Source organism: Athalia rosae, chromosome 8, assembly GCF_917208135.1.
Source record: "Athalia rosae chromosome 8, iyAthRosa1.1, whole genome shotgun sequence".
Classification (NCBI taxonomy): Eukaryota; Metazoa; Arthropoda; class Insecta; order Hymenoptera; family Athaliidae; genus Athalia; species Athalia rosae.
The window spans coordinates 2,665,621-2,690,840 of NC_064033.1; the positions used below are offsets into that span (position 1 = coordinate 2,665,621).

General features: G+C 45.6%; 4 protein-coding genes across 7 annotated transcripts; 1 reads left to right on the forward strand and 3 right to left on the reverse strand.

The window, feature by feature from the left end:
* Positions 1–3,934: 3,934 nt before the first annotated feature.
* Positions 3,935–8,270, reverse strand: LOC105691054 (leucine-rich repeat extensin-like protein 5). Of its 4 annotated transcripts, XM_048659245.1 has the most exons (4): positions 8,109–8,270; positions 6,801–7,033; positions 6,059–6,686; positions 3,935–5,165 (listed from the first exon to the last, which is right to left on the reverse strand). In XM_048659245.1, the coding sequence occupies exons 2-4, from the start codon at positions 6,882–6,884 to the stop codon at positions 5,041–5,043; spliced, it is 837 nt and encodes a 278-aa protein (XP_048515202.1). In that variant the 5' UTR covers positions 6,885–7,033; positions 8,109–8,270; the 3' UTR covers positions 3,935–5,040. The 4 variants fall into 4 exon arrangements, with proteins under 4 accessions (XP_048515202.1, XP_012264719.2, XP_048515201.1 ...); XM_012409296.3 differs by lacking the exon at positions 3,935–5,165 and having other exon boundaries at positions 5,242–6,686; positions 8,109–8,267; XM_048659244.1 differs by lacking the exons at positions 3,935–5,165; positions 8,109–8,270 and adding an exon at positions 7,465–8,016 and having other exon boundaries at positions 5,242–6,686.
* Positions 8,271–14,329: 6,059 nt separating this feature from the next.
* On the reverse strand, positions 14,330–15,788 carry LOC105691044. The gene is made up of 2 exons (XM_012409281.3): positions 14,786–15,788; positions 14,330–14,690 (listed from the first exon to the last, which is right to left on the reverse strand). The coding sequence occupies exons 1-2, from the start codon at positions 15,180–15,182 to the stop codon at positions 14,596–14,598; spliced, it is 492 nt and encodes a 163-aa protein (XP_012264704.2). The 5' UTR covers positions 15,183–15,788; the 3' UTR covers positions 14,330–14,595.
* A 664-nt stretch (positions 15,789–16,452) lies between these two features.
* LOC110117288 lies at positions 16,453–18,024 on the reverse strand. The gene is made up of 3 exons (XM_020855272.2): positions 17,644–18,024; positions 17,186–17,566; positions 16,453–17,101 (listed from the first exon to the last, which is right to left on the reverse strand). Exons 1-3 carry the CDS (start codon positions 17,663–17,665, stop codon positions 16,953–16,955), a joined length of 552 nt encoding a protein of 183 aa, XP_020710931.2. The 5' UTR covers positions 17,666–18,024; the 3' UTR covers positions 16,453–16,952.
* A 4,043-nt stretch (positions 18,025–22,067) lies between these two features.
* On the forward strand, positions 22,068–23,947 carry LOC105691039 (leucine-rich repeat-containing protein 15-like). The gene has a single exon (XM_012409277.2). It carries the CDS (start codon positions 22,149–22,151, stop codon positions 23,547–23,549), a length of 1,401 nt encoding a protein of 466 aa, XP_012264700.2. The 5' UTR covers positions 22,068–22,148; the 3' UTR covers positions 23,550–23,947.
* Positions 23,948–25,220: the final 1,273 nt, after the last annotated feature.

Genomic DNA, 25,220 nt, shown 5'->3' on the forward strand with positions numbered 1-25,220 from the left:
ATGTACATGAAAATTTTCTACTCGCACTCCTAGATGGTCCATACGAATTCGTATACATTATATATGTATATAAAAGCGATTGTGATGTATGGTCAAAGCACGAGTGGGAGGTTTTTTGTGAAGCTGTTTGATTTTGAATAAGCATTTTTTTCACCACCACTTCTTCCAAGATAGATATATCCTTTTGTCGGTATTTCATCTCCTACGTTTTTCTCCGTTTTTCTTCGATCCGTACCGTAACGTCCACCTTCGGGGTCAATTGTCGAATGTCCTTGCGTCGTCGCGGTGAAATAGGAAAAGAAAAAAATCGTCGAAACGTCGATCGTTCGCGTTTGCAATTTTTCAACTCATTTTTTTTCATGTTTTTTTTCTCTCCATTTCTCTTGCCCTTACAGTTATTGATCCTTGTAGCTCTGAAAATTTTACTCGAAATTTTTATCGCTCGACGTCTCATCGGATAGTTTTGCGGAGTCATCGCGTCCGTTTTGTACGTACAGTACAACAAGTTGGACGGGGGGGTGGCTTCTGCACACAATTTAGTCATCCGAAGAGGGCGTAATTCGCTCGCTTTGTCGATTTCTGAGGGACTTTGCCCGCCTCGAAACAAGCGCTATCAATTAGCGTTTGGGTTGGGTCAGCTTATTCTCGTCACACAACCGCAGAAATTAACAATTTCGGCCCGCCAGCCTCCAACTAGTAATTGTATTGTGCGGTAAAACCGCTAGAACCACGCACCGCGTACAAACTACCGATTCAACGGGGCTCTCATATAATGAACCTTAGCAACGACGTGATTAATCTGGTTACCCGGACCGCGTCGCGGGACGATTCGTCGGATTTTCATTGAAATAGATCTTTTTTTCCGACACCGTTCGGTCTCTCCCCGCATGGAAAAGATGAAGAGAAAAAAGAAGAGTCGCCGAAATCGATTCCGAAGTCTCGTAAGAACGTAGGGAAAAATTTGTCGTTTTTTTTTTTCATTCGTTTCTCGCGGTAGATATTTTTTTTTTTTTTTCCTCGCTATCGGAAATACATCGGAACGAACGCGCGTGAGTCAAAATAGTCGCCGCGACGTCCGTACGGCCAAAGTATACCGGAAATGAAATTCTGTAGCTGTTGAAGACGTGTGATATAGGTGGTACGTTGAAACAGAAGAGAGGAGGGGTTGGGGGGTGGTCCGACCTCCGGCGGGAATAGCGACTTATTTATTTAGAAAGGCAAATAGGAGAGGAGGAAGAAGAAGGGAAGGAGAAAAAAAAAACAAGCACGGAGAAGGAAAGACGAAAAAGAGAAATAAAATTATGTGAAAATAAAAAAACGAAGCCAGTGCAAAGTGAGTCTGAGCATTAGCGTGATTGTGCACCGTGTGCGCCTGTGCTGTCTGCTTCCCGTCTCGTGAAATATGCACCGTGTTGCACTTTTCGCTCATCTTATAGTATCCACCGACCGGTAGCAACCCCGCTATCTCTTTCAACGATCTCGTTGAAAATGACAAAAAATAAAATAGAACGAACGTAGAGGTGAAAGACAAAATAGAAAAAGAGACGCACCTTAGAACTACCACCTACACCGAACTCTCTGCATTCGTTCTTACCGTACTCCGAGAAATCCCCAGGTTTTCAGATGAAGAAAAATTTTTTTTCCATAATCTCATGAATCCCAAAATTCTTGCTTTCTATTTCGCGATCAATTCTTTCTCAGATCACTACGAATAATTTGACCGAATCGATCGATAATCTTTTACACAAAAAATATGTAAAATGGGCTGAGTAAATGGATAGAAATTTTCCATTCACCCGTCGGTAACGACGACAAAGAGAGAGAAAAAAAAATGAGGAGAAGAAACAAAAAAAAATAACGTAGGCGCGGTTGAAAATTGTAGAGGTATACCGGAATGTAGATTAAAGCTTGCGAAAGCTCTTACAGGTGGTGTGGTCTCTGGGTATATCCGGCCACTCTATAACTGGGAGGGGGTGGGGTGGGGGGAACGGGGGGGTTACGTATTAACGACGTCTGAAGTAGCGAAAGGGTTGGTAGCGCCTCTCATGTAAAGTAATTAACTACCGCCATCCGTCGACAAATACCCACCCCCTCGATCCCCTCCCCCCTTCCCCCCCTGCCGCCGTCCTCAAACCCACCCTTCCCTCGAGAAACCGTCTCCCGCGTCTTCCACGTCACGTAATATCCACGGGCCCGGACTAATACGCGAATATTTATCCGCATCAAATCAACCTGACTCTAACTCGTCGCATTCGGAATATAATTTTTGATTCAACCTCTTTTTTTTTCTTTTCATCCTCCACCGAAAAAAGGAGAAGAGCAAAATAATTACCAACTATACGGTTTCTACCTTGCAATTTAAAATTAGTCCGGCAGTGGCGATATTGAAAGGAGTGGAAAAAAGTTCATTTACACGGTGACATTAATTTTGTATTTTTAATTAGGCGACTCTTTTTTTTTTTTCTTTTTTTGGTTTTTTTGTTTTTCATTTCGTCCGTATTTTCTTTTCCCCGCATTCGCCAAAGCCCGCCGTGTAATGAAGTTGTACGAAGTATACGCGAATTATACGAACGCGAACGTAACCGACTTATGTAAAATAGGTGTAGCCCACCTCGCGAGGTAGTCCCCGCGTTTGGCAGTGTAAATGTAAACGGCGTTTAAGGGGGTAACCCAAAACCAACGCGCGACCGGGATTTTATCCATACACAACCCCCTTGGAACGTGTTAATTTTGACGAAACGATAAACATAATTTATATTTAGCGAAAATCGTCGCGAGTCTCGATCCCCACCCTCGGGGACTACGGGGGTAATGGTTTCGGGTGCGTGACCCGCGCCACTGGATCTTATTGGAATCGAGGGGGTAGAGAGAGAAACGTTGAATTAAAAGCAAACGTGACTACGCTGCAGACGTACAATATTACCTATACGTACCACCCACCGATCCTGGGTATATGTATATATATATATATAAACGATATATTCCGACGTAATAAATCGGCGAAAGTGATCCGAAGAAATGAAGAAACGTGCGGGGCAGCTCTGCGGGATTTAATTGAAGATGAATCGCCGGAGGTTGACTTTCCGACGGAGGGGTGGAGGTAGGGGGGTAGGGGGGTAGGGGAGGGAAACGGCGTTTTCCCTCCCCCCGTTTCGCCCGGATACACAAAAGAGCCCCGACGAGTATTACACGTGTTGTCTTACAACGGTAATTTCCCCCGTGGCAGAAATAGAACGAAGTTACTTTTGTGCTCTCGCGATGCTGATGTACCCTGCCAACCTACCCCCACGTTTGAGCGCGCGACGCGTACCCGCGGACTCGTCGGATAAACCCTCCGTTAAAGTCGAGGTCAATGCGCCTTCGCGACTGCGACCAACGTCGAGCGTCCTGCTCGCATCTGGTGGAGGAGAGAAAAAATAAAATTGAAATAAAATTGAAATAAAAAATAAAATAAAATAATTGAACAAAATCTGCGCGAGACAGAATTTTCAAGAATCTGAAGGTTATAATTATACTCATTGGAATATCGTATACACACAGTCGCGGAGACCGGAGGGTTTTTATTTAAATCTGATGAATATTTCGCTCGCTTTTTTTTTTTATCCTCCGTATAACGTGTAACTACTTTTGCCGTTAGAAAATTTTACGGAAAATCTAACTTGACGAGGTATTAAATGAATGAAAACGAACGGATAACGTCGAATGAAAAGAAACTTGAAAATTTTATTTATACAACGCGGTACTTCGGGGGTCTCACGAGATCGGTCGGATCCACTCGTATTCCAGGTACAGCAGAGATGAGAATCGTGGATACGAAATGACGAGAAACTCTTTCTTTTTTTTCTTGATCATTTTATTTATCACAGTTACACATTCATCTTTTACAATACAATATCGATTACGTTTCTCCTCTTTATTTTATTCTTTCTCTTAATATAAAAAAAAAAACAAAAAAAAAAACGCACAGTGTATTAATTTCGTCGGCAATTCGCCGTGTAACGGGGCGTTGCGAGTATGAAATGAGGTAACGTAATAATTTATGTAATTTATCTCATTTATTTTCTACCCACGTATTATACGCTCTCTGCGTCGCGAGGTTTTAATTCAATGTACGCACCGTTAATTATTATCAAGGTTTAAGACGAGTTAAGAAAACATGTATATCAGATCGAAGAATTTTTTTTTTTTTTCTTTTTTTTACTTTTAAACGACAAACTACCCCTAATTATTTCAATCGAGTCGGAGTGCTGCGGATCAGGGATCGGTAAAAAAGAATTAAAAAATTATAAAATTATAAAAAAAAAAAACGTCCTCGGACACTGATTTACGAAGAAGTTCGTGCCCCGGTGTTCCGCAGCTGTGTTCGTTCGCGAATCCGAAACGCGAATTCCGCCGCACGCGCGGACTTTGGTAAACGTTGGTGTGTTCGCGCGTACGGGTGTAAGCGAACGCGGCTACGTACCGCGGAAGATACCTTTTGTAATCTCAGTGGTGAAATTCTCATGAGAAATACAAGCTAGTGGAAAATTATCGTTGGATTCACGCTTCGTCTGATGTTTTATATAAATACAGGTGAACAACGTAGGGAAAGACGCGATACCCGAATGTGCATTGTATAAAATTTGCGAATATGGAATCGGTGGAAATGCAACGGTAAAAAAAAAAAAGGTTCCCCACAAATGTTGAAAAGCGGGGAACGGGAATCCCGTTAACTGTATCGTGACCTTTCCTCCGACTTCGAATTAACGAGATATACTTTCCTCTTATTCTTTTTCGATCATACGACGTAATTGGTACGAGAGTTCGAAGAAACTATGGAGTTCGATTCTATTTTTCACCGATTTTTTCATTCTTTCATTTTTTCTTTTTTCTCATTCTTCCGATCTGGATGCTCGGAGATGCTAACGAAGTCGTTCAATCGAATAGTGATTAGCGTTCGAACGATGCGGATCTTCCTCGCAGATGTCGATCTTCTATATACGTATATGTAGTATCGTTTATTCGAATATAGTTTTTCTCTCGGAAGAACTCTGATTTTTTTTAACGTCGTAAACCTTTGGCGACTGATGACATGCCGACCGAAACGAAGACTACCATCGTGATTATCATGAAAGCCACCACCATGAGGAACACGATGAACCTCGTTCGTTGCGACGGTCGCCAAACTAGAATATATAAATTGAAGAATAAAAGTAACGGTAATGAATCGAATCGAATTAAACTTAATTTTTTTACTTTTTCTTTTCTTTTCTTTGCTCTTTTACACATCGTAACACACTCGAAATTATCGCAGCATGATTGAACATAGGTCGGTGTCAGATGCTCGTATATAGGTATATATACCGTATACGTATATCTCAATTCTTTTCCGCACGTACTACGTGGGCGCTAAATCTATTTTTTAATTTTCTCCTATTAATGTGTAGGTTATTTATTATCGTCATTCGACGATCATTTGATGTCGTCGTAGCTGTCGACGATAGACTCGTTAAGGCGTAGAGTATATATATATAAGTAGAATTACATAGAAAATATGTGTGACCATGATTATCGTAGAATAATTTTTCTAATAACATTTTTGTGAAGTCACTCACTTGAGCGGGAGAGTATTTGGGTTTTTTTTTTGCGATTACTCTTATGTTCGAACAATCGCGAAGGACGTCGCGCGTCACATTCGTACGATATTTTAGCTTGCACGTGAATTTTTTGACGAAGAAATCTTTTTTTTTCTTTTCTTTTCTCTCAAAATTATAGACCATAGAACATTCAGGATCGTTGGAATCTTTAACGCGGAGAACGTAAAACATTGAATCAACTCTACTCTTTTCTCCTCCATTTTTCTAATCCTCTCCACATATTTTGATGCACTCCATCATGCAAACGCAACACGCTAGGCAACAAGCCAACGACGCGCAATCGTCGTCGTTGTTCGACGTGTTAGTCTCCTTCTGAACAACGTAAATCGTTTGGGGTGGCGGTATCGGGGCGTATTGATTTTGCTGGTATTGCGTAGTCGGATATTGATTATTCTTCGTCGGGTCGTACGGATTGATCTCACCTGTCTGAGACGGATAGATCATTCCGGCTTGCATTTGTTGCGGTTGATTGGCGACGATCGGTGCTGGATGAAAAACCGGCGGCGCCGCGGAGTTGCTCTGACCGATATTCGTTCTCGGTTCTTCGGTAACGGGTACGGTGAAACCGATTTTTCTTTCAGGTTCCACCGACTGGGGCATCGGCATCGAAGTCGTGGGATAGGGAGGCTGACCGGCGGGCGAGTAACCGGCTCCCGAAGGGTAGGGCGGGTTGACCTGCACCCGGGGAACGGAACCGGGCGAGTACGGTGAGTATCCGCCGTTGGCGGGATAAGGCGCTCGAGCCGCCGTCGGGGGTCCCGTGGGATACGGGGGATCGTTGGCGTCGAGTCCCGACGTCGATTTCGAGGAGTTCATGAACTGCGGCGAGCCGGGGTAGGGCCTCGGGTTGTTCGTACCGCCCGAAAAGGAACTCGAACGATTCTTCCAGTCCCCGAAACCCGCGTCTTGCCCGACCACCGAACTGTAAGGCGGCGGTTCGAGGTTCGGCGGTATCGCCGAAGGGTTGTAAGGACTCGAAGGCAGCAGCGGTGCGGACGGATTCGACGACTGGTGCCCCTCCGTGCCCGTCGCACTCGACGCCGAGGAGGGCTGTAATTGAACGACACTCTTGATTATTCAAGGAAGACTGATCCTCGCGCCCGCGACGAGACCTTACTCTCTTTCGTTTTATTTTACTGAATTTTTCTCTCGCTTTTTTCTCACCCCCGTTAGCCCCGCAGCCTCGGCCTCTTTGCCGGGAACTCCTCCGGGGGCCGAACCGCCGCCGTTGGGATTTGAAGGATACATCGCTGCCGCTAGCCCGGAACCGTGCGGAATACCCGAACCGCACCACCCCCTCCCCCCAGCCCTCGGTGCAACAGGTGGCAACGACAATTGACAACGACAACGACTGCGAAGTCTGAAGCGAACTCGTCCGGCTTACTCGTCACTAACAGCTGAAAAATAAAGTAAGGAAACGATGAAAATTTTACTTTGCACGCACACCCCGTGTTCCGTACAACGGATCGTAAAAATCGTTGCCGCGAAGAGCCAACCCTAATTCGGTCGTATCACCGCCACGCGGATAACAAAGAAACGCGCAAAACGCCTTTTCAATCGAAGTCCACACGTACGTCTGTTACATTCGAACGTGCGGGCAGGCGTTCACGAATCAGCTGACCTTATCAATTTTCAAGATAAGGCGAGTCATTTGTGAATATCGATGTGACGAGAAATAGAGCAACGATTTATCCGGACGTTAACGGGTTTTTGTTTTTTTTTGTTTTTCAATTTTTCTAGTCGCAATTCGCGAACTCGTTCCTCGCGTACACCGCGGTATGCTCTGTTATCGCGTAAGCGTTCCAAAAATAACGCGAACGACGACGACCTTGGCTCGGGCGGACGGGGATCTCGGCGTCATTATCTGCACACGTAGAGCCGTACCTCGGATCCGTGGAACGAAACACCGTCACTTTTTTCGGCCGTTGATTTTGTCGAGGATTTTTCGAAAGAAAAAAAAAAAATTGATAAAACACGCCTTCGCGAACTACGATCGATCGAAACACTGTCCGGTGGTTCGTTATTTTCCACAACGATGATTTCCTAGCTTCGTTTACGTCATCGCTACGTGATGTTCACTAGCTCTACGGTAGAAAAGATAACTAGAGAAGACTCGACAAGGCTGGTAAGTTTTCGAGTCTCTAAAACCCGATAGACAGTTATACGCTTGCTTATACGCAATGTGCCGAACAAACCGAACGAGCAAGACCAAGGTTTTCAAGATACAACCGTCGAGCGCCTGCGCTCGAACCTATTGCCGGACAGACTTCTGGCGCCTGAAAAGAGAACGGCGTATGCGAACGTCATCACCGATTCGGACGACTCTCTCCAGCTGCTCGCCTCTCCTACGAAACGTCTGGCTTCGTTGTAACGCCGGTCGTTTTATATCAGCTCTTCTACGATTTCGATGATTTCGAAAAAACGCACGTTTCGACGATTAATTTTTCAAATGAGATCGCATTCTCGGCCTACCCTGTCGTGCCACTTCGATCTTCGACGATCGACGTGCTTTCCACACGGCTCTCCGCACGATAATATCGCGTAACTAACGGCAATCGTCGACAAATTCCGCTAAACGATAAACAAACTACGCGCGCTCTTTCTGCCACGAAAGCGTATTCACGACTAATAAATTTTTACGGTCCAACGGATCCGCGTTCCATGGTAGGGGAAACGTGTAACGTGTCCGTACGAATTTCAACGGATGTGTAACACAAGCCGCCAAACGATCGGGCGTTAAACGCACCAAAAAATCTCCGAGATAACGTTGCGAGAGTGAACGTCGAGCTCCGGATACCTCCCCCGAGAAAATGCATGCTTATGTCGTACGCTGAGCCATTTCCCTCATTAATTTTTTTGCCTTCTCCCGTTATATGTATAGGAGATTTCCAAACTAGCGGTTTCCTATTTTTTTTTTTTTTTTCTGCTCATTCCAGAGGCTAAGTATTTTCACCTCTCCTACCGGCGGCGGACCCACGACTCCTATGGATCGAGGGATGAATTTTTAATCCGGTAAAAACCGCTGGGTGTGCCGACTGGCTGACGCACATCGGTAGGACGATGGGGACGCGTTGGACACACGAACGGTAAATATTGGGGAGGAATGCTTTTCCATGTACGCAGGTATACCACGTGATCCGGCGAAGTGTGGTGGATCCACGGAAGCCGGTCGGCTGGAGGACCGCAAATTGGCTGTTTCTGGTGACACGCGAAGAAGCTAAGGGCAAACGGCGTCAGGGATGCGCGCGCCCCTCTCCGCTTCTTCTTCTTCTTCTTCTATCATCCCTTCGGCGGCGTGAGTCTTGATATTGCAAGGATGACGTAAGCATGTTAAAGGTCCGCCGTACGTTCGCTATATCGAAGCTTAATCAATGAAAAAGCTTTTGCGCAGCTAATGCCGCCTGACTGCCGGGATCCCGTCTTCCCTACTCTCCGCTACCGATGGGCTCACTCGATACACGCTGTCTTCCGACCGGTCCCCCGAATCCCTCGGAGATATTCGACCGACGGTCGAGACCCCCGGCGACCAGCAGCACTGGCCAAGGAATCACGTAAATATAGCCATCCTCTTACACACCATTTAATTACACCTGTATACCCCTTGTAATATCGTCGCCATGTATTTCGTCCTGCGAAGCCTGATTATTCCCTTTGAAAATGCTCACGATATTACGTCAAGGCTGCTTTCCGTCCAGCTTCGAGCTGGTCAGAGTAAATGAGAAAAAGGAGTGAAAAAATAGCGAAGGAGATGGTGGTAGGAGAAGGTGAGAAAAAAAAGAGTAACGGCCGAAGGGTATAATTGTCTGAGGACTGAAACTGCTAAAAGCTCTTAAAGTTTTCCTGCGATCCGATACATACACACACGTTTATTTGCAACTTGCATTACAGCCGGTTGTCGTCGGCTGTGCAGATGCAGGGTATATCCGACCTTTAACGTCCGCGTGTCTCGCTCGTATTGTGATTTCTTTTTTTCCAGTTTTGTTAATGTTTTTTTTTATTTTTCAGTCTTATCCTGTGTGTTTTTTTTTTTTTTTTTTCTATTTTCCCTCTACCTCAGTTACACCGGATCTATTTCTCTCTTCATTTCATTCACTTCCTTCTAGTTTCGCAGCTACTATCTCACTTGGCCTTACGGAAGATCTCCAACGACCCCCATACTTTACCGCGAACTGCTGCAGTAAAAATGTGTTACTACCGACCACAACGAAATTGCCCTGACCGAGAGTTAGAGGAGAAAAAATGTGAAGAGAAAAAAAAAAATAAAGATAAAAAATAAAAACCGGAACGAAAGAAACGGAGGAAGCGGAAAAAGCTCGGTGCATCGAATGGAGCCCCAGGAATAGTGAGCTGTTTCAAATCCTCGTTCTCTTTTTACGTCTTCTTCCTTACCAGGTTCCCGCAGTATACAGTATAGTTCGTTTTATATCCTTTAATTCTGCGTGCTTTTTTCTTTCTTAGTTTTTCAGCTTTATTGTTTTCTTTTTTCTTCTTTTTTTTTCCTTTCTCTCGATTCTCCTTTTTCAGATCGCGCAGCTTGATTCTCCGGCCGGAGCGACGGGTATTACACCTATAATACAGAATCGCGGAGCAAAAGTTCTTTTGCCCGGCTGTAAATCGGTGACGATTGTTTCGTTACTGCCCGGGGATGGGGGGGGGGGGGGGGGGGAGACGGGTGGACGGAATTTCAGCGATTGCCTTCACCCCGCAAATGAGGTAATTCAAAAAATATCCATTACGTCGTACGTATTACTTGGGAAGTGGATCCGAGAGATTCTTAAGAGGGATGAAAGGCGAACGGAGGTAGCGGCCAACTTACGTTATCCTACACCGTTATGTGGATAAGTTTTCTCCTCCGACAAAGGCAAGCAGAAGAAGAAGAAAAAAAGTGAGGGTAAAAGAAAAAGCGAGAAAAAAGAGGGAAAAAAAGAATACCAATCAATTCTTGTTTTAGTTCCACCACGTTTGCCGCGTAGATCTTTTTCGAATCTCCGCCGATCCCTCTCCATCTCCGCTAAGGTAAGCCTTGTCGCCAGGGATTAGCGCGAGTTCCGCGTCGTTTTACTCGCGCCTCGCTTCCCGAACGGAGAATAGTCCGACCCGATCTCTTTTAGTCTTTTCCCCGTTTTCTTACTCCGTACGTACGCGTGTGCGTGTGTGTGCGTTTATTTTTTTTTTTTTTTTTGTTCTCTCGGGGGTTTTCTTTTACTCCATTTTTTCTTCCCTCCATTTATTCCGAACTCGCGTTCCCCCGCGCCGCCCCCCCTCCCAGAAACCCCAATCCATTCTCGCGTACGCCGTTTCCGGTTTACACGTATACACACCGTGTATACGTGTAAAGGTACGCAGAGATACTATTGAATTTCGCAAATACAGCTATACGGATGGGGTACCGTTGCGGGACGCGCTTTCTCGCTTGGAATAAAAGTCCCTTTTGTGCGAGAATTATTGATCTTATTTACCCAAATGTTATTCCACACTGACGCTGATTCTGACTGAGCTTTTTCTCTACCCTCACCCCTCTCCCGCCCCCACCCCCGTCGATCTTATAGCAATAATAGGTATTTGCGAAACGAAACGAAAACGGGCAGCGGAGAAAAAAAAATAAAGTCTACGCACTCCCGAAAGCATCTTTTATTCTTGCCTCCTTTTATCCTTTTATTCACTGTATTCTCCAAGTGAGCCACGAATCCGTTTGGATTTAGAAACGATGTCTGTCGGATGAATTAAACTCCGACCGGATAAGGCTCGCTTGTATTTTTTTTTTTCTCTCCTCGATTATTAAACTCTACCAGTCCGTTACGGAGGTGTACGTATTTTTTGACGTCGTGCGTGGCGGGGGGAGGGGGAGGGAAATTGCGCCGGTGATACGGGAAATAGAAATTCGCATCAATGGCGATGAATTATGTGAGGTAGGGTAGGGTAGGGTAGGGTAGGGTAGGTAGGCAAATTTTCCCCGCTAATGAAACATCAGAGCGGATAAATTTGATTGACGATATTTGCGACGCGCGCGCGCGCGATACCCACCTTTGAAGGATTCGTCGGAGGGCGAGTAGTCCTTCGCGCCCGGACAGCTAGCTATTTCGTCAAGTTCTCGTCAAAGCGAGTGTTCCGCTAATTTGAATTAATTTCCCCGTCTCGCTCTCCGCTCTTCTACCACGCGAAATTCTCGCCGTGCTACGGAAAGATGCGCACCGGTTTCCCGCCCCATTAATGGAAAGTACCTGTCCGAGTTGCTCACGTTTAATTCCAAGACTTTGGAGCCGGTAAACGAGCGACTGACTCAAGTTAGTTAATTGACCGGATTCTCTGTCCACGGTAAACGGTGCTACCCGATGAAAAAAAAATTATTTATTTCATTTTCCTTCTTTCGATTGGATTTTTTTCATTTTTTTTTTTTTTACAAAGCTCAAATTTTTTTATTTTGTTTCAACGAACGATATTTTTTTTTCATCCCCCGCGGAGCGAAGCGGTAGTTTTCGGGTGGTTCGACGATGCACGGGAAACGATCGAAGGAGACATGAAAATTGTCGAACTTTGCCAGTTTTACGGCAAGGAGTTCATGATCCCTGATGAGGAAACGAGGGATCGAAAATAATATTTGAAGAGGGAAAAAGAAACAGAAATAAATGGAAACGGGTTTCCGGTAACCCGGGTACAATTCAACTACGTTCGGTATAAAGATCGAGTCATGGATAATCTAATCTAGGGAGTTATACGTATCTCCGTAGACGGGTGGAAACGTACATTGATTTTTTTACGATGCCGTAAATCTAGGATATAAACGTCGATGGGAAACGAAGACTTTAATAAATCGATTCGCTATACGGTTTAATTCGACTTTTATTTTTTCATTTATTACCATTTATATTTTTTTATTAATTTATTTATTTTATTTTTTCTCGTACCCCCGATCGAACGATACATTTTTCTCTCGTGAAAATCTCTCGTCTCATTGTGTTTACGGTCAAAAGCGTACAAAATTTCGCTACGGAAGGAGACGCGAAAATTTTTTTTTTTTTCATATAAAACTTTACCCTGTGATACAAGTGTACCCACCGCTATCGAGATCCAATTTTTATAACGAGAAAAGAGAAAAAGGGAATTGAACGAAATGAAACGAATAAAAGAACATATACGTCAAAGCCGAATTAGGACGATGGGCACTCGAGGATTTTCCGCGGTTGTCTTTGAATTGACAAAATACCGGTTTGAAAAGAGAAGTCTGGAAACATTTATCCAACTTTATTCCCTGATTACGTTTATCTCGTTGAGCTGTGAGCGCCTCCCTTCCCTATTATCGCCCTTCAACGACGGATACAAATGGCCGATGATCTCCGCGAACCAACCGCACCGCCACAATTCGCCCCATCCAATTGGGATTTCGGTGTGCGTGAAACTTTTCTCTCGTCATCGTTTCTTCGGAAATTATTCGATGACTTCTGTAGGAGAATTACAACACATTGTAGGCCCAATCGTGCACCCCGACGTGCGCGAGCCGTGCCGACGGTTTTGTGAAAAAAAGACCCAAAAAAAGACCAAAAAAAAAACAGAAACCGAAGAAAAAGAACGAAGGTTTTTTTTTTGGGTTCTGCGGTCTTCGCTCGTAGGTATTATCCCGAACCTTACCGATCGATAATTCGGTCTGTGGGTGCCGCCGTCCCGCGGCTATCTAGTGTGCGACGCACGATGACGTAATTCTCTCGGCAAACTATGAGAACGGACCACCGTTTCTTCTCTACCGTTTTTTTATCTTTTTTTTCCTCAGATATTTTCGCCCCTTTCGTTTTCGTTTTTTTCACTCTTTATAGCCCGGCAAACAATGCCGGTATATACAGAGAGGTATCAACGCGAGGGGGTGGTATATACCCCGTTAAACCTCGGCATTTCGCGAGAAAAAAAAATATTTCCATCACGTTTATTAATGCTTCTTCGCGAAGGTCGCACGTGTCTCTTGTCTTTTAGCCGGGTGCCCGCGACGGGCGTATGTATGACAAAATTTTGGCTGGCGCGTGTAAGTAGAGAAGGGATACGTCGACGCGGAGATTGAAATTATTTGAGAAGCTCAATTTCACGTACGAGGAATACGAATTTCGTTGTACCTCGAATGTAGAGAGTCGAGGGAAAGAGAAAAAAACAAAAAAAAAAACATTGCCTTCAGCTGTCCAAAATTTCATTCTACCTGACACTCGGTGTGTAACGCGTTTGGACGGATAAAATTACAGAGTTTGGAACGTAGAGGTATACGGCAGCAACGTCACCGCACTGTTATATTGTCAACGTTACGCAACGCTGCATTCCATCATGGCGCCTTTTATAGCTTTTGTAACGTTTAATTATAACGAGGATGATGCTGGGATCCTTATATTTCGTCATAAATTATCGTTACCCATTTCACGTGATTCGCACGAACGGGATGTGGTTCTTTTTGATCGTAGAAATCTCGGTGATGACAATTGTCCCGAGAAGAGGATTTATTTTTTTCGGACGAAGTTGAAAAACAATCAGTTGTTGAAAAATGAGCAGCAGCAAAATTGCGTGGCTTGTTATTATCGACACATTCGTGGGCGTCAATCAACGATGACGCGTGTAATTAACGATGCACCTTACAGCTCGTTCGGCTCCGCTCGGTCCGTTCCGTCGAGTTTCTTCCGATTCTTCGAACCGCATCGGGCTAATTAATAAAAAGCGAGGAATTTTGATGACGAGGTTCTTCTCTAGTTTATTAATTCAGACTCACGGGATCGATATCCCCCGAAGCCGCTTACACTCTCCTACTTATCGTTAATGTTAAAAATATGAAAAAATGTTTCGGCCTTTTCGACCGGTCGGAAATAAAGCTGCGCAGTCGGGACTCGTGACTCGCAAGTTTTTCGGATCTCCGAAAACACCGGTACCGGCTCGCTCGCGAAATCGTCTTCGGAATCCTCGAAACCGCGACGTTGATATTTCCTCTCGCGGATCACAGACCTCCGTACCTTTTGCTCAACTGAATCGACACTCCCAACAACGTCAAGAGAACTATCAAAACGCAGCATACGAGTATCACGCAGAACACTGAAACGAGAAACACGCAAATGTTAGGGGAAAAAAAAAAGGTAGCTACTCTCACTATCGCCATAAAAAATCGTGCAACTGCAATCATCGTTTACTCGGTGACTCTTCCTTGTAGTTTCCCTGAACCCGCCAATTCCATTTCCTAGCTTTTTCCAGAGACGGTCTTCTGACCCCGATGACGTCCGACGCGAAGCCGTAGGTATCCGGAACGCACACCCGATCGGGAAACGGTCTCTGATACTCGCGTCTCACGGTGTGCGGAAGGTAACTCGTACTCCTGTGCGCCGTTGGCACGGAAACTGGATACGGCGCGAATCCGACGACTGGCTTATCTGGATACGGTGCCGTCGCGCTCGGTGCTTCGACGATGGTCGAAATTTTTTGACCACCCGGCACCAGCGTGTACTCCTTCGTACTCGGACCCACCACCGACGAGTACATCGGAGGCGGAGTTTGAGGCTCGACGCCGAGCTGCCTTTTCGGTCTGTCCATGGCCACCCCGGATACGACGGATGACTACCGATCAGCGCCGATCGCAACGTCAAAAAATCGTGATCGCGACGGATTGAATTTTTCTTTTTGATTTTTTTTTTATCTTTGATTCGAAACAACCGATCGTATTACCGAAACGACAACGCCCCGCGTCCGCAAGACGACACGAGGAACTGACTAACTGGCCTCCTTTCGCGGACGAAACCGTACACACGCACGCACAACGTCGTGTCTACGCTTGGGAACGTAACTCGGACCCCACTTTTCTGTCACAGAGAAGGACAAGGCCGATCCGTACGTACTACGGCCCAGCGGCCGTACGTTGATAAAAAAAATTCGCAGCTCTACGGGTTTTGAAACCATGCGTGGCACGGGTTCGGTATATTTCGGCACTTCCCGACTAACGTGTCCTTTTTCACACCGACCACGAGGAACTCTCCTTCTCCGGGTAAAATAACGGAGTTTTTAGGAGGTGGAGTCGGGTCCTTTTTTCGAACTTTATTTCACTTCGAGAATTCTCTCGACGAATTTTTGTACGTCTCGTTTTCGGAGCGAGGCAGCGGTTACCGTTAACCGGGTACTGCGCGTTACGTTTTACACCTATTCTTCGAACGTCATTTTCTAGCTCGGGGGCCCCCAAGGTTCTTCTATAAACGTGGTGGGAGGATTGCCTTTTTTTCCCCGACATAGATTGCGCTCTGTTTCGTCGACGTGAAACGCTGGCTATGTTCCTATCGGAACGGAATTTACTGCGATACTGTATACCGTCCGTAGGCAATTTCATTTGCGTACGTCGCGTACGATCGCGACTTTCGATGAGAAAAAACGCGATCGGACGCAACGTCTTGCTGCGGACGCGAATAAAAAAACGTCGGATTTTTTCTATCGAGTTTGAAATTTTTGTCGAAAATATTTGAAACGGTTCAATGATACGATGAGTAAACGATTTGTACGAGATTTTTAGAGTTGTTTTAGGTCGTGTTCGCTTTCTCGGTGGTTTCGCAACGTTCCCCTTCCTCTCGGAGAATCCGCGCGATTATCATTCAGACGGGGGGGGGGTCAAGGGTCAAAATCGTTTTTCTCACTGGTCGTCAGCGATATTATTTTTGCTGAAAGATGACGAAAAAAACTACCGATAGCAAAAAGAGAAATTCTAGAGAAATTATTGCGTAGTTTCATAAATCAATACTCTCATTCTACCGGGGGGTTGATTCGACGTACCTTATCTATGACTCATGAACGATTTGGAAGATGGAAAAAAAAGAATCAGTTTTCGGAGAACATTTTCTTTATTAGTCACTGATTATTAGAGAAAATAAAATTAAATCACTTAAAAATTATTAACTACATTCGACAGGCGGACTTACATCGCTAAAAAATCACTGTACATCAAACAATCAAAATCATGACCCATCAAATCGAAGGACGTAATTTACCACCGTTCACACATTAATAGTCTTTTTTTTTTTATCGCAGAGTCAAACTTTATTACAAAAATTTGTCGGGTAGGTCGTCATCGAAGCCTTCTCTCGGGTCACGTCGGTCGACGGTCGATCCGACGTTATTTCGGACCCGAATTTTTCGGATCTCCGGCGGTCCCAATAACACGTCGTCGCTGGCCATTCGGTTTTCGCGACCCTTTCCCAGTCCCTCCGAAACCCCGACCGCAGTTTTGATCGCGTCGGAGAGCCGAATTTTCTACGAACCGACCGCGAGAGACTCCGAACCGTTGAGAATTCTCGCATCGAAGGGACGTCGATCACCGGAAAATTAGGGGGCGTCCTCCGACCAGCCGGACTCGTCGCGCCAACCGTCCATCCTCAGGAGTCTTTTCACCGTTTGCTGGTGAACTCTTATAATTATGGCGACGCTTATAACGGTGATGGCGATCGTCAGCCACATTTTCATCGCTGTGCAGCCTGCGGGTGATTGACAGAAAAAAAAAAAAAAGATCAGTAAAAAGTACAGAAAATTCGACAAAAGCAAAATCATCGAAACTTTACAGGCGTTCCTCGGTGGTTCGATCATGCCTAGATACGGATCGCGTTGCGGTTCCTGTTCCACCGTCGTCACGTTTTCCGTTACGTTCGTTTCACGGTTTTCCGCGGGATCGGTGAACGCCGGATTGAACGGGGGTGGTGGCGACGTTCCATGCCCGTTATTTTCCGCTAGGGAATCCTCGATCGGCACTACGTAATACGGAGGCGAGAAGCACGCCCTTCGGGCTATCGGTGTTACCGGGTAACTGGGGGCCGTTGGAAAAATCGGTGTGTATCCCTCGAGTTTAGCGTCTTCGATCAAATTCGCGTAAAGACACCGCGGCGTTTCGGTGACCGATTCCCGCCCGTGTTCTTTCTCCAGCCGAACCATCGGAAGATCGTTTTCTGAAAGCCGAATTTTCCTGAAACTGAATTTAAAGAAAAAAAAAAAGAAAAAAGAAAAAAAACGTTTCTTTACTCACCTCGTTTTCCACCGTCCGCCATCGTTGGTCTTCGGACGATCGTTTGATTCCACCGGTTTCGGACTGACGTTCGATAGCGTCGGCCAAATTTATTAACGACACCGCAACATTATTCGAACCCGTACGAAATATCACTGCCCTCGTATACGTCCAACCGATCCGAAAAGCAATCGGCCACCGTTCGGTCGGACGAAAAACGAGTGGGAGAAGATACGGTGCTTTCGCACTCGTATTTTCGATGAACAAGTGACCGAATAGCCTCGTCCGAATTATTTTCTTAGAGTCGCAGTTCTGCGACGATAATCGGTGAACTGTACGAATCGAACGTTTGGAGTATATTATCGCGTGTTGGTGCGAGCGCGCGACTTTACGCGTACTCGAATTAATTCGGGCATCGGGGCAAGACGATCGAGCCAAGGTTATCAATTTTCCAGATACCGCGGCTTTTTGACAGAAATCTTGAGAATAAGTTGGCGAAGGTTACAATAATATCGCTCTCGGTCGACCGGACGTCGTTCGATACTTTCGTTAAGCCGAAATTTCGACCGTTTTTGATTCGCTGCTATACGTGGAAACGGAGAGGAGAGAGTTATGAGCTCAGCTCCGAGGTATTCTCGTATAATACAGGGGGGGGTGAACACGCGTGCATGTGGTACACGTTGGGAAACAGCGGGTAGGTAAATCCGTGGTCCGTCGCAAGGCAGACTTGAGCTTGGCGGTCTTCAATCAAGGGAAGCGCTTTTAGTGCGGAGTTGTAGACTGTACCCTCATCAAAGGGTACCGGAGAGATAGAATACGTGTTGACAGTCGCCTGTTTGTCCTGTGCATATACGTAAAGTTTACCATCCAGAGATCTACGATCAATCAACAATTGCGTCGCCGGGGGATGGGGGCACCCCGGCTACAGGGGGCGGGAGGGGGATGAGGCGGAGCGCGGAAGTCTTCGGTTTGACTACGCTTCCTCCGACTCTCCGTCTTCCGCTGGTCCCGACTATTTCGGACGATAAAGTTTTCACTCAGTTTCTCGAGAGAACCGAATTAGGGATTCCGGATCTTCGAACCTTTACTTTACATACGCCCTCGTTTTTTTTTTTTTTATTTCTGATTTATTTTGCTCTTCGCGAACGTAGTTTTTTTCCATCTGGAATATATATATCCGGAAGCTGCGAATTTCAACGCCTCACTTTTTTCGGACCATTCGAACTGGCGAAACTACCCTCTCTTTACGATCTCGCTTATCGCCACCTTCTCGTACGTCATTTCATACGTAATATCCGAGATTTTATCCGGGTCAGGTGGACCGCGGCCCATTGTATCGAAAGACAACGCCACAAATTTCCACCGTTTTACCTTCGGAGAAGTTTATGTCCGCGGATACGCTGAAATCTTACGGTATACGAATTGGAAATCGTTCGCATAATTCTTACACCGAAACTATTCAAGCCACGGGTCCCAACGCGAATGAATTATTTTTACGGCTCCGCCGTACTCACGACAGATTTTCCGACGCACCTATATACCTACCCCGCCGTCGTCGAGTTATAAAATCCAACCAACATCGGGGTAACAGCTCAACGTATACGTGGGGGTTTGGGTCGAAGTTTTTTGCGCACATCGGTTTTTTCCGGTAATTAATGTTCCTCCGTGGATTTTACCGATAGAGCTCAGATTAATGATTCCTCCACCCTTCGGGCTGTAATAAAAATGAAAGAGGAGAAGAAAAAGCAAGAATATAACGCACCGGGATCTCCCGGCTTCGCGATGGTTACAGTCGTAAAAGCGGAGAGAAAGAAAAAAAACAAAAAACAAAAAAAATGAAGGACAGCAAAAAAATACACGAACTCCGGAGCGAAGCTGACGGATAGAAATTAAAATCACTAAATAAATTCGCCGGGTAAGAGAGTAAAAAAATTTCTAGACCCGTTCTATCCCGCATGAGATTTTCATTCCCTCAAGTTATATTTACCCGAATCCGACTCCGAGGATCTTATTTAATTCGAGTAGGTTACTTTCCCGGTTTATTTGAGGGGGTGAAATCGAGTCGTGTCATTTTCCGGGGTTGTTACCCGTACTACCCCGGTTGTTGCAGTGACGCGTGATCGGACTATACGTGATTCGCGAATTACGGCGATAATTTTCATCCGCGATAATCTCACTCCCATTCGATCCGACGACGACGACTAATAAAACGAAAATAGAGGCGGCTAACATAAACTTCCCGTGTTTTCTTCTTAATGTGTTTTGGCGCGTCACGGGAACGAGGGAAAACACGAAACCTCGAAGGGTGGAGGGTGGAGGGTCGCCTAAGCCGAGAAAGGATGTGGATATACCGTGTTACGAAACGTGCTCAGGTCGAGCCAGAAACGATCAGTCCCGGAGTGTGCCCCCGAAGGGAAGAAATCAAAATCCGTCATACGCCCGGGTATAACCAGCTAGAAAAATGACGACCCGAACGTCCATGTCGCGTATCGTAAACCGAAAAACGCCACGAATTTTTTCATCACCCCCCCCAAAAACGATCCGCAACCCCATCGAAAAAATTCACGTCGATTTCGATCGAAATTCTTGATTTTTATATCGGTCCACGAAAAACTCGTTTACTTTCTCGTCCGCCCGGATACGCCCGCGCACCTTTCTCACCGGTTTCGTGCGTTACTTTTTTTTTGTTTTCGGTATAAGTATATACGTAAGCCGTGTACGAGCGGACCCGTACACGTTGTAGAATATGTATATACATCCAGTCGCCGTGCATCGTGATTCTCCAGAGTCATAAACCCCGAACTGCGCGCATAACAGACATAAACAACCGTGACTTCATCCCCCGATCCCCACCGCGCGCACCCCTCGTAACGTTGTTAAGGCACGCTCGCGACCTTTATCCTCTCGTCAGTATGATAAAAAATTTACACATTTGTAAATATTCACCGGTCGTATCTTATCCGCGAATTTTCATTCGGACCAGGAGGAAAAAAAGAAAAAGAACTCGGCTCTCTTTTCGCCGCTCCTCCGTTTTTTCACCGAGGCAAGTTTTCGGAGCGCGCGGTTTCCCTCCCCCCCTTCCCGCCGTCGTCGCGTCTTCGTTTTCGCGAAATACGAAAAAAAAGTCGCGACCGCGCCAAACCGATCGTGAAAAAAGGCGACGGCGAAACACCGCGTTGGAAGGGAGTAGCGATATTTTTCACACTTTGCCGGAGCGCCGTACCGTACCCTGTCCTCTCAGCACGTGGATTTTTTCTCCGACTATCGTCGCGAGGGTGACAACGGTGCGCGCACGTGTACCAGGGCTACGGTACGCGGCGAGGGAAACACGGGGGTAGTGGGAAGAATCCGCGGAATAGATGCCCACTGTTTTGCTGTTAGCGACGCCGCGGCATCCCTGGACCCCGCACGTCCAGTGAAAACCGCCAGAAATATGTCCCAAAGTTTGACACTATATACAATCAGAGTCAGGTACCTACCTACCTAGCTACCTACCTACCTACCTATCCACTGTTCTACGGTCGTTGCAAATTCGACTACGCTATAGCCAGACAGAGTTAGGGATTGTTTTTCCAACCGCCCCAACCCTGGAGACATGTCCCACATGTTATCTCCGCATCCGACGAGGTAGTAGTTCTGAAAACAAAAAGAAAACTTTTTCAATATCGCCGTGCACCGAGATTATACATATATATCCCCTTGTTACATCATTCCACATACTTCTTTAGGATTTCGTTAATTTTTGTAAAAAATTGAATCCAGGTTTTTTTGAAAAAAAAATAATCGTACGTACGGTTACTAACTTACCTCGCGAACGATATCGCGCTGATATCGCTACTAAAAAAACGGAGTATAAATCATTTAGGCGTAACGTTGAAACGATTTTGATTTATACAGCGACCGCACATTGTACGATTGAAGGGTACGTTACGTGAATATTGTTCGCGTTCGTGTGCGTTACCGGAAATCTTTCACTCCGACGTAGATAAATCGTCGGAAAAACCGACGAGATTCGGTCGCGGACTCTCGGTATTCGATGATGAAAAATCAGAGAAAAAAAAAAATATTCCAAACCAAATAGGAAGAAATATCGTCTCTACTGATGAGAGAAAAAAGAAATCGTAATCTCGCTGCGATGATAATTTTTTTCGTTGTAAAACAAAGTGGGAAAAAATGATGTAGAGCTGTATTATTTGTTAACAAATGTGCGGTGAGATAATAAGAATTACAGTTGGTACATTCTCTCTATTTCTTTGTAGATTTTTTTTTTTTTTTCTTCTTTTTTCATTAGCGTACCATATGCAGTAAAAGAAAAGGATGGTTGTATAAAAAAAAAAAAAGAGGAAGGAGAGAGTAAAGAAGGCTGAGAGAAAAAAAAAAAAAAAAAAAAGTAAGAGACGTGCGTTACGCTCGTACGGCTATAGCGCTTCGGAATTCCGCGATAACGACGTCGCGCACATGAAAAGATAAACGTTTAGATAAGAACGAGAAGGGCTCAGTTTTGCTGCAGTGTTTCACGTTTCGTGATGGCGGACGACGCGCAAGAAGTCGATATCCACGACGGAATATTGTCGCGAGTGTTTTGGGGTAACGAGGATAAAGGGATTCGCGAATTGCGGGTGGAAAATCGCGACGTAAGTGAGGTTGATGTGAATTTGTTCGAAAACGCACCGAGCAACGTCGATTGCATCGACCTCCGTGGCAACAATATCGAGGAAATAAAGGACGGAACGTTTCGTAAACTCTGCAATACCAGCAAACTCCTCTTATCGAGGAACAAGATATTCCGAATAGGAGGGAAAAATTTCGAGGGACTGAGAAACCTCAGGGAACTGAGACTGTCCAGGAACAGGATAGAAGAAATTCCCGCCGACGCATTCGGCGAGGTCCCCTTTCTCGTTAGTTTGAATTTGTCGTACAACGATATCTCCGCGGTCGACGTCGACGCTTTCAAGGGACTCGGACGACTCGAACATCTGGATCTGAGCAACAACAACATCACGTTCAACGAACCGATTTTCGACGATCTCGATCACTTGAAATCACTGGTACTTTCGTGCAACGTTATATCGGACATTAGCACGAAGACTTTTTACAATTTGCAACGTTTGCGAGAACTCGATTTACATCTCATAAGAATCACGGAACTCAGGGACGGGGTATTCAAGAACCTCTCGTCTCTGAACAAATTGACTCTCTCATGGGGAAAACTGTACGCTATACACCCGGACGCTTTCGAGGGTCTCGTAAATCTTGAGACACTCGAATTGAACAGGAATCAACTGACCTGCGTACCCGACGGTATATTCCGCCATTTGATCAGCTTGAAGAAACTCGTACTCTCCTACAACGATATAACGGACGTGGAAACCAACGCTTTCGAAAGTTTGACCAATTTGAAGGACCTCAATTTGAGCAGAAATCAAATCGCCCGACTGCCGGACGAAGTGTTCAAAAAAACTACCTCATTGACTCACCTAAATCTGTCTTGGAATCAACTGTCGAACGGCTTGACCAACCGCACGTTCGTCGGACTGGTGGATCTGGTGGAACTCGACATAAGCAGAAACGGCATACACCTGCTGCAAAAGGATCTATTCTCCGAGCTGAAATCACTCGCCAAATTAATCGTATCGAACAATTTGATAGCCGACATAGAACCGGGAGCTTTCAACAAGTTGAAAAATGTTGTCGAACTCAAGTTGAACTGGAACTACCTCGTCGCGATACCCGAGGGTGCTTTCGAAGGACTCGATTCTCTCGTCACCCTCAATATTTCTTACAACAAAATAAGCGATCTGGACGCCGCCAGTTTCAAGGGGGTTGAAAACTTGAAAAATTTAGACCTCTACAAAAACAAACTGGAGATGTTACCGGACGACGTCAGTAGGCTCCTGAAATCTATCGAGAAATTAAAAATAACTTGAGACTTTGACTCGTCGTTTTACAACGTACTTTTTGTTTTTTTCATCGGCATCGCTATCTCTCGAATTTCGGTGCGGCGTTAAGCCACGACATTTGTACCGTCAGATTAGAGTTTAGTAATAGGGTAAAGTTTACAATAGAGTAATTAATTGTACGGACAGTATTATCTTTATAAGCTGTATGTATTCTCAACGGTGTCTGAATCGTGATAAACTTTAAAACACCTCGGTGCAGATTATTATCGATCACGATCGGATAGAACGAAATTATAGAAGCCCAACTACACGTCGCACGTTCTCTCGAATCCAACGAACGTGCGACCTTTGTAAAACCAATCGAAATACATGTAACGAAAAAGAAAAAAAACCGATCAATTCGTCTGTGTTCAAAATATATTATGTGTTACTTTCTTTTTTTTTTTATTTGGTTAATTAATGCGTTCGTACTAATTCAACAGCCGGTTGCCGTGAAACGGTTGCTCGCGTTAAAGGCGTCGGAACTTTTCACGACGCTAATTAAGTGCCGAAGCAATCTGGCAATCTCGTCTTGTAAAATAAACGTGGAAGAATTTTCCTCGAGTAGCTGTAGCCCGCCGCCGCTGCGTCGAGGACTTTGATCAAAATGTCTGTCGCGTAACGCGCGCTGCCTGCCGAGCGACGCGCCCGAGCTTTTACTTTAATTAGATAAAATCAAAAGTGACAAAAGATCGAGTAACCGGAGTGCGAGGGGGTCGCGCGGGGCGTTGGAAGATTCGAACAAAAAAAAAAAAACGCACGCCTCCACACGTCCCGGCTACCGGATGACAAATTTTCGGATCTTGGTAAAGCACCGAAAACTATATAAGCGCGCGCTCGAGGGACGGAACCGATTGTTCGAAAATTACTACACGCCAGTAAAGTAGAAATACAGGGAAAACCGAACCGTATAGAACAAAGAGCGGAGCGAGCGAGCGAAGCGTGTATATGTATAATACCGACGCGTAGTGCAGGGTCGAGAGTGAAAGCGTCGAGGGTCGCGCGAGGGTCGTCGTGACTTTGCAGGGGCTAGCTCGACCGGGTGAAACGGAAAACGGGAGGACCGCGCTAAGGACGAAGAGCGGGCCTTGGGCTTCCTCTCCTCCTCTTTCACTTTCTCTCCATCACTCTCTATCTATCACTCTCTCTCTCTCTCTCTCCGCGGGCGAAAACCACAGGTAGCCAGACTCCGGTGGACACCGAACCCCCGCAGTTTCTACCGACGCTATTCTCCTACGTGTACGTACGTACGTACTTGTACCATACCGGAACCTCCGGCTATTCGTTCTTCCATTAAGGCTGACCGAGCTCTGTAAATGGGCATTCGTGCACAGATATCCGTATTGCCGTACATTTGTACGCCCTACACCTCTACGCCTAGGTATGTTCCTTGTCCTTTTGTCTCCCGAATGAATGCGTTAGCCTCAAAACTCGACGGACCCCACCGACCCTCTCCTAAATAAATATCGCATATTGCGTGTAACGATTGAATGCCAATTATTTATCGTCTTCTATCAATTCGAAGATGGCCTCGATACGCTCCGATTAATCCCACCTATCGAGAAACTTCTTTCTTTTTTTTTTTTTCTCTCCTCGTTCTCGTTTCGCCCGACGTATCGTTAATCATTTGAATACGTGATACGAAACGGTGGTATCGTG